Raw genomic sequence first — 14,666 nt, 5'->3', positions numbered from 1 at the left:
AAATTTAAAATGCTGTTGGAAATCCCAACTCCCATGACTCCATCGTTCATATTGAAGCTTAGCACTGGGCCTTACACATTGCCGGAACACTCACTTTTTCTCTCAAATAAATGAAATAATGACCACTGTGACTAGGGAAAGAAACAATTTCCACGAGCTTCTGGCAAGGGATACTATGGTCATGGAAACAGTAACTAATATCATGATGGTATAAATGATCCAGACACAGTAACTTATGATGCTTGTAATCTCAGTTAAGACAACAATTTGGTTTTGTATGAATAATACCCACCCATAATACTCACCCAATTATCGCTTCTAACCAAGGGTTTAGTCCAACTATCCGTGCAATCACTGTATGGAGTGCAATGGTGGAAACTCGGAAGTGGTTCAATCTAGGGTCATACGACTCATACCTATTGTACTCAACTTAGTGTGGAACCAGGGAACAATCTTTCTTGTTAGAAACATAGTTTTCTTTATTATTATTATTTTATTTTATTTCAGTGTCTTTTAGTTTTACTTAAAAGCACAATCGAGAGTCGAAGAAACAGATCAAAATATCAGCATTAAGTTTCGTACACTTTTTTTCAAATTCTTGCTCACTCTAAATTAAAAAAACATCAACATAAGCCATGCATGAAAGCTTTAAAAGAAAAATGAAGACAAAAAAATACACAAAATTGATTAAAAAGACCAAAATCAACAATTCTTGGGTGAAAAGGACATTTAGATTTTAATATTGTTTAAATGGACAAAAATTTAAAAATAGTCAGGATGTAAACATTTTCATCCTACCCATTTTCAAATATTTTCTTATTTTTAATTTATACTAGGATGCATCCAGTTTCATCCTTGCTATTTTTTAAGTTTAAGTCAGGATGAATCCAGTTTCATCCTTGCTATTTTTTTAAGTTTAAGTCATGATGAATCCAGTTTCATCTTTACTATTTTTTGGTGTCCATTTCACCCATACAAATTTTTACTCGTCCATATGAATCATTTTTTAAATATATTTGGACAAATGACCCATTTTCCGAAGAAAATAAGGGGAAGTTAATTATTAAACAAATCAAAGAATCTTCATAAACTTTTGTTGCATCATCTTTGCCGATCCCCAACTTTAGAAAGCATGCGCTGCTGCTGTCTGCTTCTCCTGATGAGTTATCTCTCTGAAAGAGGCATCTAAACTGCAACCCCAAACACTCTGAAACAGATCTTGGCTTGTCATGTTTCCTACAGGGGAGAAAGGGCCAAAAAGTTCTACACCAAAGCAAGTCTGATTAGGATATATTCTCTGCGCGAACTTTGCACTTGTATCCTCTGCCCAAACCCTCTTTAACATATCTTCAATTGTAATATCTCTAACAGGGGAGAAAGGGCCAAGAAGTTTTTCACCAAAGCAAGTCTGATTAGGATATATTCTCTGCTCCAATTTTTCACTTGTTGTCGCTTCTGGCAATTCACGCATATCGGGCGCAAAGTAAGGATGCTTCAGAGCCTCCATAGCTGTTGGTCTGTTTTTTGGATCCCAGGAACAAAGGGATTTAATCAGATCTATAGCCTCATGACTAGCAGATGGTATCATTGTAGAAATACCATATGGATGTACTTGAGGAAACTTGTAACCACACCAATTGGCAAGTTGTATTCCTTCTGCCCACGACTCATAAGTTGGACTTCCGATTACACTGCAAATCTTATACAGCTGATCTGCTCGATTCTTACCTGGAAAAAGAGGACGAAACGAATACAGTTCGGCCATTATAGCCCCAACTGCCCACATATCAACAGCAGAGGTATACGAAACCGAGTTTAACAACACTTCAGGTGCGCGGTACATCCGTGTAGTAACATAATCTGAACACGGTGATTTAGAATCAATTTCCCTAGCTTGACCAAAATCCGCGATCTTTATTGAATCTCCATCTCTAGCGACCAGCAAGTTATCTGGTTTTAGATCTCGATGCATATATCCACCAGGACGATGCATCTGTGCAAGAGCTAGCAAGATTTGACGAGACCAGCGTCGTATCCGAGACTCCGAAAAAAGGCCTATCCTGTTCTCCAATAACCCGTTTAGTAACTCAGCATCCGTACAAAGATTGATCTTATCATGCATAAGGCGATACAGAGTAGATTCTTCGTAATCAAAGACCAAATATAACACCTGATTGTCAAAGATGAGTTTTCTGAGTCCGACGATATTCGGATCCCCATAGAGTTTAACCAATGCCCTGACTTCTGGAAGTTCAAGGCATTCTTCCAAGGACGAATATAATTTCTTCATCTCCTTTATTGCTACAATTTCAGAACCATCAGCACTTAGATTATCTATAGCTTTCCATACGTATCCGAAGGTTCCTTCGCCAACTTTATCAATCAGAGTATAACTACAATACTCCATGCTTATACCAAATCGTCGAAGAAAAACTTAATACGAACTTCAATTTTTCTTCTTCTCTTTACCTGAAACGGCTTCAATGAATTTACTTATCTGATGAAACATGAAAGAAAAGGAAAAAACTGATGAAACTCTTTATTTCAAGAAGCGGATCAAGAAACAATGAAAACTGGGATACAAGAGCTATATGCATGCGCCCATGTATATATAAGGGAAAAAAAAACTTATAGAGCTACTAGGAAACAGTGTTCGAGTCTATCTGGGTAATGTTTCCAGGCGGTACATAGCGTAATTCCAAATTTTGATATTTTGGAGAGAATACGGAAACACAAATACGGAAATTTGACCAGAATTAATAGTCGGTTCCTAGTTTTGACTTTTTTCGAACCCAAAACTCAAGTAAACTGTAAACCTAGTTCCAAGGTCAGAGTAGGTTGTGCTGTTCTGTTAATTGATGAAGCTCTGGTTCTCGTCAATGAAATACATAGATATTTGAATGTTGTATGATTCGGATGTAGTTGTTTACACTTATATTTTGCAATTCAGGCTGCTTGAATGCGGCAAAGAGACTCCTGGACGAGATGGTTAATTAGTAAAGGAAATGTAACCACATATAGTTGTATCATTCATGGCCACTGCCTACATGGTCAACATGATATTCAGATGCGTCTACTCGTTGATCATGATGGCATCTTTCACTATGTGACTCCGTTATTTTTTTTGTTATTAAACACTCTCTCTCCCTAAGTGAGTTAAATGATCTCTAGTTTACTTTCTTCTTTTTCTTTTTTTCTTTGTGTGTGTATGAACCCTTGTTAATTATGGCATGTTTCATATAGAGGCTAGTGTTCTGGTCCAAAATGGTTCACAAACTCTATCATCACTGTCCGATAGCTAAAACCGCATATTCGTACTTCTCTGCCGTTGTAAATCCTTATCTTTGTATTTATAAAAGCTAAGATTGCTCTTGGTAAAAACAAAAGTTAATGGAGTGCACAAATCCTATATTTGCACATCTTTGGATGGTCGAATAGTCAACTATGAGGGTTTGCCCTTACAGGCGACCATTTACCTCTCGGCCATGTTTGAGCCCCCAACGGCGATCATAAATACACTCCGAAGAGGAGGTTTAATTAATTGATGGAGCTCAGGTTCTGTTCAATGAGATATATAGAGATTTGAATGTTGTACCGGATGTAGTTGTTTATACTTCTTTTATTCATAAGTGGACTTCGAAATTCAGGCCGGTTGAATGAGGCAAAGATACTCTTTGACGAGATAGTTACTAGAGGAAATGCAAAGACATATTATTGTATTGTATGATTCATGGACACTGCCTACATGGTGAAGCAAGAAGACATTTTGATGAAATGAAAGATTGAGGGATTTCACCCAATGTGATAACTTTTACTATCTTAATAGATTCACATTGTAAAGATAGGATGGCGGAAGATGCTTGGAGCTATTTCAATTGATGGACAAGATAAACATTAAACTGTTTGAGTCGATGGTGGCCAGGGTCTTTGAGCCAAATGAGTTTAACTACACTGTGTTGATCAAGTGGCGGCAGTAGTTTAAATTCGAAAAATGGGTTATTTGTGCAAATATTTTTAAAACATGGTTCAAATGGACAGTAAAAATTAGTATGGGTGAAATGGACACCAAAAAAATAGCAAGGATGAAACCGGATTCATCCTGACTTAAACTTAAAAAATAGCAAGGATGAAACTGGATGCATCCTGATGTAAATTAAAAATAAAAATAGTATTTGAAAATGTGTAGGATGAAACTGTTTACATCCTGGATATTTTTACATTTTTGTCCATTTAAACAGTATCAAAATCTAAATGTCTTTTTCATCCAGGAATTGCTGATTTTGGTCTTTTTAACCAATTTTGTGTTTAAAATTTTCTTTCCAAAATAAGTCTTGGATAAGGAAACAAAATTTTCCTATTCCTAATTCCTAAAACCGAAACACATAAATCTCTGATTAAGTGTAGACCGATAAGTTTATGTAATACTAAACTTTTGGCTAACAAATTCATGAAAATGTTAGAAAAGTTCATTTCACCTATTTCACCTATTTAATCTGCCTTTTTGTCTTCAGGACAAATCTCGAACAACATCATTGTTGCTCATGAAATTGTGCACTCTACGAAGAAATGTAACAATACCAGCCAAAATGTTTCTGACCATGAAGTTTTTTTGGAGGCTGCAAAATCCCTGTCAAGAAGTGAGTTTGGCAAGAAAATTAACTCTTCAAATGAAGATACTGATGATGCGTCATCACGTACAAGTGGTAGTGCTTGAAGTAATATTAATGCATCCGGTGATTATTCAAAGGGGTATGTCGGATAAATTTAATACCCTCTATGGCAAACTTAAAAACTCCGGTCACCCTCCGGGTATTGTATTCACCGAACAAGAAAAAGATTTTGTTACAAACACAATCTTAGATCATGCTAATGCTTTTAAAGATGAGCTCTCGGCGGGAGAAAAGGAAGGATCTTGATTGCTCCTGTTTTAAGGTTTGGTTTGTACGGGGTTGCAATAAATTTAAATGTTTAACATAATTTCTTGGAATGTTAATGGTTTTAACGAGCCTAATAAATGATCGAAGTTAAAAAACTCTTGTGCAACGGTGGAAGCCTACAATTCTTATGATTCAAGAGACCAAGCTTAGTGGTTGTAACGATGAAATTGTGCCTCAATGTCGGGGTGCGACTCCGTGCAAGTGGATTGCTTTAAATTCTGATGGAAGATCGGGCGGAATTTTGTTGATATGGAATTCAGATTTGATTGAGGTTGATGACTTTCTTGAAGGAACTTTTACTATAAGTATCTCTTGTCGAATTTGGAGGATAACTTCCGTTGGGTCTTAATTGGTGTTTATGGTCCTTGCAATGTGAACGAAAAAAAATTTTTCGTATGGAGCTAGCTACCTTGCATGGTTATTGGAATGGAATGCCTTTGTGTTTCGGTGGAGACTTCAACGATATAAGATACATGGTGGAGAGGAGGGGTTGTCGTAGAGCTTCGAATTCAATGAAATTCTTTGATGACCTATGTAATGAGTTGGATCTTGTCGACTTACCTCTTTCCGGTGCGAAGTATACTTGGAATAGGCCACCTAATAAGAAGAGCAAAATTGACCGTTTTATTTTCTCGTCGGATTGGGAAGATCATTTTCCAAATATCAACTTCAAGCGACTTGCAAGACCTTTTTCGGATCATTTTCCCATTGAGTTATGCTCAAAGGATTCGGATTGGGGTGCTTGCACTTTTCGATTTCAATTAGATTAGCTAGAAGGAACTAACATAATTTCTTTAATGAAAGAATGGTGGGAATATTTTTCTTTTGTAGGCACGGCGGGTGAATGTTTTTCAAAGAAGTTACATGCTTTGAAGGAGAAATTGAAGGTGTGGAATCGAGACGTCTTTGGGAACATCGATAGGGCAATTGACTTGGCACTTACCAAGATGAGAGAGTTAGATGAACTAGATGATGAAAGGGGTCTTACCGAAGGTGAAGAATACATGCTTGTGACGGCTAAAATGGATTTTGATGTGGCTCATCGTCGTCAAAGCATAATGATGCGGAAAAATTCAAGAATTAGATACTTTCGAGATGGAGATAGAAAAACAAAACATTTTCATCGAGTAGTGAGGGGTCATAAAGCTTTTAACAACATCCATAACCTTCGTATCAATGGTCGATAGACCGGAAACAAAGACTTGGCACTTACCAAGATGAGAGAGTTAGATGAACTAGATGATGAAAGGGGTCTTACCGAAGGTGAAGAAGACATGCTTGTGACGGATGAAATGGAGTTTGATGTGGCTCATCGTCGTCAAAGCATAATGATGCGGATAAAATGGAGTTCAAGATGGAGATAGAAACACCAAACATTTTAATCGAGTAGTGAGGGGTCATAGAGGTTTTAACAACATCAATAATCTTCATATAAATGGTCGATAGACCGGAAACAAAGAAGAAATCAAGTTTCGTATCGCAAATCATTTTCTGTTAGCATTTAAAGAAATTTCAAACAAGCGTCCAAGAATCAAAAATATGTGTTTAAAGAGTATTGATGAGAATGCAAGCATATGGTTGGAGAGATCTTTTTGTAAGAAGAAATTAAGAATGCAATTAAAGATTTATGAATTGATCGTGCTCCGGGTCCGGATGGATTTCCTATGAAGTTCTTTCTTGTTTGTTGGGATTTTCTAAAAGAAGATTTGATGAAGGTTTTCGAAGAATTTCAATAAACAAAATATTCTTCATTCGTCATTGAAAAATATTTTTTTTGCGTTTATCCCTAAGAAGACGGGTGTAGAAGAAGTAAAAGATTTTCGGTCTATTAGTCTTATTGGGAATGTGTACAAAATCATTTCAAAAGTTTTGGTGTAGCGTTTAAAGGTATACCTTCCTACTCTAATCTCAACAACTCAATCTAGTTTTATTAAAGGAAGACAAATTCTTGATGGAATTTTGATAGCAAATGAATGTGTGGATTCTAGACTTCGTCAAAAATTATCAGGGTTGGTTTGCAAGCTTGATTTTGAAAAGGCGTTTGATAAAGTGAATTGGAATTTTTTAAATGAAGTTTTGTGCAAAATGGGGTTTGGTGGTGTTTGGAGGGCTTGGATTAGAAATTGTTTAACATTCTCGAAGTTCTCGGTTCTTGTTAATGGATCGTCTTTCGGTTATTTCGGTAGTGAAAAGGGACTTCGTCAAGGAGACCCTCTTTCTCCTTTTCTTTTTAATATTGTTTGTGAAGTCTTAAGTTGTATGTTGAGTAAAGCACAAGAACATGATCAAATCTCGGGTTTTTCTTTCAAGGAGGGGGGAACAAAAATAAATCACTTGAAATTTGCCGATGACACTATCATTTTTCTTGATTCTAAGAGAGAACAAGTTGATAACCTTCGCTACCTTCTTCTTTGTTTCGAGTTAACTTCGGGTTTGAAGATAAATTTCTTTGAAACTAGCTTATTTGGAGTCACGGTCGAGGAGGATGTTGAAAATTATGCTAACATGCTAGGATGAAAATATGCGAGTTTGCCTAGCATATATCTTGGCTTACCTTAGGGAAACAAGGTAGGAGGCACTCAAAAATGGGGAAAAACACTTGAAATTTGTGGGAAAAGAGTTATTTCTTGGAATGGAAAACCAATAGCAACAGGAGGTAAGTTAACTCTCATCAAAAGTGTTTTAGCTAGTCTACCCATTTATTATCTCTCTATTTTTCTTGCTCCTTGATCCATAACTAAGAAAATTGATAGAATTGTGAGAAATTTCTTATGGATTATGACAATAAGAAAAGAATTCACAATATTGGTTGGGAATTGTCTTCAAAACCAAAAGAAAAAGGTGGTGGTATAAGAAGAGCTAAGCAAGTGAACTCGGCTTTGCTAAAAAAATGGTGGTGGCGCTTTGGCGTGGAGAAAGATGCTTTATGGAGGAAGATCATAGCTTGAAGATTTCAATAAAAGTATTAGATTCAAGATTGGAGCGGGTAAGAAAACTAGATTTTGGGATGACTCTTGGCTTGGTGCAGGATGGTTATGTGATATGTTTCCTTTGGATTATGAAGCTTCAAGGACCAAGGAGGTCGTGGTGGCTAGTATGTATGAAGTTAGGGAAGATGGTGTACGGTGAGCGTTTATGTCTAGGAAAAGATATTCTCAAACTATGAAAAAAGACATTGAAGTTGATTATCACTTTTTTTCGGATTTGATGGATGATGGAATTGTTGTAGTTCAGTCATACCTTCTTCTCGACAGCTAGCTGACCTATCCACCGAAGGACTTGCTTCTACTACCTTTTACAACTTGGTTTATCAAATGATGCATTGTTTTCACCCTCCATCAGATTGAGGGGGAGTGTTAGCAGTATAAGTCTGTTTTCTTATTTATTCCGTGTAAAAAATGTGCTATTTGTAACTCGTCTTTATCTTTATTTACTTTCTTTGTTTTACAACTTCTAGGTTAGGGGTATTTTTTATTTTTACTCTTGTTGTTTCTTTATATAGAACAATAACCTCTATAGATCTGTCAATAACATTTGCAGTTTCTTGCTTGTAGATCTTGTCGATGTTAAAAACTAATAGGTCGTATCTACATTCGAAATGCTCTATTCTGTTGAATATTTTCATAAATGTTTGCCGCTATCCGGGGGTAGGGGGTGGTAACTCCAGGATGTATTCGACCTGTATCGGTTACCAAAACGTTTTATCGATGTGTAGCTTCCAATAGGGTTTGTTTCAAGAGATACCATTAATGGATACCTGTTGAAAGCGTCTATTGAAGATAGAAAGACATCTCCGAAAGACATGAATTCATCTTTAAATAGCGAAGGCCTTCTCCCATTTCAACACATCAAAAATCTATGTTTTCTATATAAGCATCATCAGACTCTAAATACCGTGTGTTTTTGATTGGATCAAGGGAGTACAACTCTTGAATCCAACAACGTTGTTAGGGCTTCATCATATCCTAAAAGCATTATTCATTGACTAATTGCACTCGCCAATTATTTGGGAATGGTCGAAATATTTTCTAAAAAGAATCAAAAGGCTTTGAAGCTTAGTGACACAACATTCTTTTCTGTTCTCTGAATTTCATCCTCTGAGTACCCACTTTCCAACATATTCTTCTAAACAATTATGCATTTTCTTTGACGAGCTGTTGATTTGATGTTGCATCTATTTTTTTAATGACCGCGGTTTGGCTGATCATATTAGGTGAAAGCTTTATTTGGGTTATATGCAGATCAATGTGAAGTTATCAGAACTGAGATTCATTTATTTATTTTGCATGAGTTTGTTTTCCTCCTTTTTTTTGTTGGAAATAAATGGCAAAAGTTAAGAAGAGGCACATCAATGGGAAATGACGAGCTGAAAATCATGCCTAATAATAATAAAAATTGTATGTATTTTGTCGGTATCGAGGTTTTATTTGTTCACTTGAGCAGATATATTCATGTGTTGTTGCGTCAAAATCAAAAAGGATCCATCTTCAGAGTGAAAATATTAAACGTTGGGCTAAGGAGAATCTCTAGTTGTTACCTCCTTTATATTTCCAGGCTCTCTTTTGTCATAATTCTTTATATTTTCAATTTTCAGGTCATATCTACTGTACTCAACTTAGTGCGGAATCAGGGAACAATCTTTTTTTTTTTGTTAGAAACTGAGTTTTTACTTTTCGTTTTCCAGGATACAATTCTATCTTCCTTTTATTTCAATCTATTAGCGAATCAACTACATAAACGACCACTCAAATTTAAAATGCTGTTGGAAATCCCAACTCCCATGACTCCATCGTTCATATTGAAGCTTAGCACTGGGCCTTACACATTGCCGGAACACTCACTTTTTCTCTCAAATAAATGAAATAATGACCACTGTGACTAGGGAAAGAAACAATTTCCACGAGCTTCTGGCAAGGGATACTATGGTCATGGAAACAGTAACTAATATCATGATGGTATAAATGATCCAGACACAGTAATTAATGATGCTTGTAATCTCAGTTAAGACAACAATTTGGTTTTGTATGAATAATACTCACCCATAATACTCACCCGCTTATCGCTTCTAACCAAGGGTTTAGTCCAACTATCCGTGCAATCACTGTATGGAGTGCAATGGTGGAAACTCGGAAGTGGTTCAATCTAGGGTCATACGACTCATACCTATTGTACTCAACTTAGTGTGGAACCAGGGAACAATCTTTCTTGTTAGAAACTTAGTTTTTTTTATTGTTATTATTTTATTTTATTTCAGTATCTTTTAGTTTTACTTAAAAGCACAATCGAGAGTCGAAGAAAGAGTATCAAAATATCAGCATTAAGTTTCGTACACTTTTTTTCAAATTCTTGCTCACTCTAAGTTAAAAAAGCATGAACATAAGCCATGCATGAAAGCTTTAAAAGAAAAACGAAGACAAAAATATACACAAAATTGGTTAAAAAGACCAAAATCAACAATTCTTGGGTGAAAAGGACATTTAGATTTTAATATTGTTTAAATGGACAAAAATTTAAAAATAGTCAGGATATAAACAGTTTCATCCTATCCATTTTCAAATACTTTTTCTTATTTTTAATTTACATTAGGACGCATCCAGTTTCATCCTTGCTATTTTTTAAGTTTAAGTCAGGATGAAACTGGATTCATCCTTACTATTTTTTTGGTGTCCATTTCACCCATACAAATTTTTACTCGTCCATTTAAACCATGTTTTAAATATATTTGGACAAATGACCCACTTTCCGAAGAAAATAAGGGGAAGTTAATTATTAAACAAATCAAAGAATCTTCATAAACTTTTGTTGCATCATCTTTGCCGATCCCCAACTTTAGAAAGCATGCGCTGCTGCTGCTGCTGTCTGCTTCCCCTGATGAGTTATCTCTCTGAAAGAGGCATCTAAACTGCAACCCCAAACACTCTCAAACAGATCTTGGCTTGTCATGTTTCCTACAGGGGAGAAAGGGCCAAAAAGTTCTACACCAAAGCAAGTCTGATTAGGATATATTCTCTGCGCGAACTTTGCACTTGTATCCTCTGCCCAAACCCTCTTTAACATATCTTCAATTGTAATATCTCTAACAGGGGAGAAAGGTCCAAGAAGTTTTTCACCAAAGCAAGTCTGATTAGGATATATTCTCTGCTCCAATTTTGCATTTGTTGTCGCTTCTGGCAATTCACGCATATCGGGCGCAAAGTAAGGATGCTTCAGAGCCTCCATAGCTGTTGGTCTGTTTTTTGGATCCCAAGAACAAAGGGATTTAATCAGATCTATAGCCTCATGACTAGCAGATGGTATCATTGTAGAAATACCATATGGATGTACTTGAGGAAACTTGTAACCACACCAATTGGCAAGTTGTATTCCTTCTGCCCACGACTCATAAGTTGGACTTCCGATTACACTGCAAATCTTATACAGCTGATCTGCTCGATTCTTACCAGGAAAAAGAGGACGAAACGAATACAGTTCGGCCATTATAGCCCCAACTGCCCACATATCAACAGCAGAGGTATACGAAACCGAGTTTAACAGCACTTCAGGTGCGCGGTACATCCGTGTAGTAACATAATCTGAACACGGTGATTTAGAATCAATTTCCCTAGCTTGACCAAAATCCGCGATCTTTATTGAATCTCCATCTCTAGCGACCAGCAAGTTATCTGGTTTTATATCTCGATGCATATATCCACCAGGACGATGCATCTGTGCAAGAGCTAGCAAGATTTGACGAGACCAGCGTCGTATCTGAGACTCCGAAAAAAGGCCTATCCTGTTCTCCAATAACCCGTTTAGTAACTCAGCATCCGTACAAAGATTGATCTTATCATGCATAAGGCGATACAGAGTAAATTCTTCGTAATCAAAGACCAAATATAACACCTGATTGTCAAAGATGAGTTTTCTGAGTCCGACGATATTCGGATCCCCATAGAGTTTAACCAATGCCTTGACTTCTGGAAGTTCAAGGCATTCTTCCAAGGACGAATATAATTTCTTCATCTCCTTTATTGCTACAATTTCAGAACCATCAGCACTTAGATTATCTATAGCTTTCCATACGTATCCGAAGGTTCCTTCGCCAACTTTATCAATCAGAGTATAACTACAATACTCCATGCTTATACCAAATCGTCGAAGAAAAACTTAATACGAACTTCAATTTTTCTTCTTCTCTTTACCTGAAACGGCTTCAATGAATTTACTTATCTGATGAAACATGAAAGAAAAGGAAAAAACTGATGAAACTCTTTATTTCAAGAAGCGGATCAAGAAACAATGAAAACTGGGATACAAGAGCTATATGCATGCGCCCATGTATATATAAGGGAAAAAAAACTTATAGAGCTACTAGGAAACAGTGTTCGAGTCTATCTGGGTAATGTTTCCAGGCGGTACATAGCGTAATTCCAAATTTTGATATTTTGGACAGAATACGGAAACACAAATACGGAAATTTGACCAGAATTAATAGTCGGTTCCTAGTTTTGACTTTTTTCGAACCCAAAACTCAAGTAAACTGTAAACCTAGTTCCAAGGTCAGAGTAGGTTGTGCTGTTCTGTTAATTGATGAAGCTCTGGTTCTCGTCAATGAAATACATAGATATTTGAATGTTGTATGATTCGGATGTAGTTGTTTACACTTATATTTTGCAATTCAGGCTGCTTGAATGCGGCAAAGAGACTCCTGGACGAGATGGTTAATTAGTAAAGGAAATGTAACCACATATAGTTGTATCATTCATGGCCACTGCCTACATGGTCAACATGATATTCAGATGCGTCTACTCGTTGATCATGATGGCATCTTTCACTATGTGACTCCGTTATTTTTTTTGTTATTAAACACTCTCTCTCCCTAAGTGAGTTAAATGATCTCTAGTTTACTTTCTTCTTTTTCTTTTTTTCTTTGTGTGTGTATGAACCCTTGTTAATTATGGCATGTTTCATATAGAGGCTAGTGTTCTGGTCCAAAATGGTTCACAAACTCTATCATCACTGTCCGATAGCTAAAACCGCATATTCGTACTTCTCTGCCGTTGTAAATCCTTATCTTTGTATTTATAAAAGCTAAGATTGCTCTTGGTAAAAACATAAGTTAATGGAGTGCACAAATCCTATATTTGTACATTTTTGGATGGTCGAATAGTCAACTATGAGGGTTTGCCCTTACAGGCGACCATTTACCTCTCGGCCATGTTTGATCCCCCAACGGCGATCATAAATACACTCCGAAGAGGAGGTTTAATTAATTGATGGAGCTCAGGTTCTGTTCAATGAGATATATAGAGATTTGAATGTTGTACCGGATGTAGTTGTTTATACTTCTTTTATTCATAAGTGGACTTCGAAATTCAGGCCGGTTGAATGAGGCAAAGATACTCTTTGACGAGATAGTTACTAGAGGAAATGCAAAGACATATTATTGTATTGTATGATTCATGGACACTGCCTACATGGTGAAGCAAGAAGACATTTTGATGAAATGAAAGATTGAGGGATTTCACCCAATGTGATAACTTTTACTATCATAATATATTCACATTGTAAAGATAAGATGGCGGAAGATGCTTGGAGCTATTTCAATTGATGGACAAGATAAACATTAAACTGTTTGAGTCGATGGTGGCCAGGGGCTTTGAGCAAAATGAGTTTAACTACACTGTGTTGATCAAGTGGCGGCAGTAGTTTAAAATTTTCTTTCCAAAATAAATCTTGGATAAGGAAACAAAATTTTCCTATTCCTAATTCCTAAAACCGAAACACATAAATCTCCGATTGAGTGTAGACCGATAAGTTTATGTAATACTAAACTTTTGGCTAAGAGATTCATGAAAATGTTAGAAAAGTTCATTTCACCTATTTAATCTGCCTTTTTGTCTTCACGAAAAATCTCAAACAATATCATTGTTGTTCATGAAATTGTGCACTCTACGAAGAAAAGTAACAATAACAGCCAAAATGTTTCTGACAATGAAGTTTCTTTGGAGGCTGCAAACTCCCTGTCAAGAAGTGAGTTTGGCAAGCAAATTAACTCTTCAAATGAAGATACTGATGATGCGGCATCACGTACAAGTGGTAGTGCGAGAAGTAATCTTAATGCATCCGGTGATTATTCAAAGGTGGCTAAAGGTATGTCGGATAAATTTAATACCCTCTATGGCAAACTTAAAAACTACGATCACCCTTCGGGTATCGTATTCACCGAACAAGAAAAAGATTTTGTTACAAACACAATTTTAGATCATGCTAATGCTTTTAAAGATGAGCTCTTGGCGGGAGAAAAGGAAGGATCTTGATTGCTCTTGTTTTAAGGAAGTATAATTGGCGTAGGCCACCTAATAAGAAGAGAAAAATTGACAGTTTTCTTTTCTCGTCGGATTGGGAAGATCATTTTCCAAATATCAACTTCAAGCGACTTGCAAGACCTTTTTCAGATCATTTTCCCATTGAGTTATGCTCAAAGGACTCGGATTGGGGTGCTTTCCCTTTTCGATTTCAATCAGCTTGACTAGAAGGAACTAACATAATTTCTTTAATGAAAGAATGGTGGGAATCTTTTTCTGTTGTAGGCACGACGGGTGAATGTTTTTCAAAGAAGTTACATGCTTTGAGGGAGAAATTGAAGGTGTGGAATCGAGACGTCTTTTGGAACATTGATAGGGAAATTGACTTGGCACTTACCAAGATGAGAGAGTTAGATGAACTAGATGATGAAAGGGGTCTTAC

At 36.4% G+C, this 14,666-nt stretch overlaps 3 protein-coding genes across 3 annotated transcripts; 1 reads left to right on the top strand and 2 right to left on the bottom strand.

The window, feature by feature from the left end:
• Window positions 1-1,123: 1,123 nt before the first annotated feature.
• Window positions 1,124-2,407, bottom strand: LOC113362205 (cyclin-dependent kinase F-4-like). The gene has a single exon (XM_026605161.1). It carries the CDS (start codon window positions 2,405-2,407, stop codon window positions 1,124-1,126), a length of 1,284 nt encoding a protein of 427 aa, XP_026460946.1.
• A 2,925-nt stretch (window positions 2,408-5,332) lies between these two features.
• Window positions 5,333-6,124, top strand: LOC113362198. Its single transcript, XM_026605153.1, has 2 exons — window positions 5,333-5,675; window positions 5,769-6,124. The coding sequence occupies exons 1-2, from the start codon at window positions 5,333-5,335 to the stop codon at window positions 6,122-6,124; spliced, it is 699 nt and encodes a 232-aa protein (XP_026460938.1).
• Window positions 6,125-10,766: 4,642 nt separating this feature from the next.
• On the bottom strand, window positions 10,767-12,056 carry LOC113362189 (cyclin-dependent kinase F-4-like). Its single transcript, XM_026605147.1, has one exon. The coding sequence runs from the start codon at window positions 12,054-12,056 to the stop codon at window positions 10,767-10,769; it is 1,290 nt and encodes a 429-aa protein (XP_026460932.1).
• Between the last annotated feature and the right edge of the window lie 2,610 nt (window positions 12,057-14,666).

Source organism: Papaver somniferum, chromosome 1, assembly GCF_003573695.1.
Source record: "Papaver somniferum cultivar HN1 chromosome 1, ASM357369v1, whole genome shotgun sequence".
NCBI classification, from domain to species: Eukaryota; Viridiplantae; Streptophyta; class Magnoliopsida; order Ranunculales; family Papaveraceae; genus Papaver; species Papaver somniferum.
This window is presented reverse-complemented; position numbering and strand designations above follow the sequence as displayed.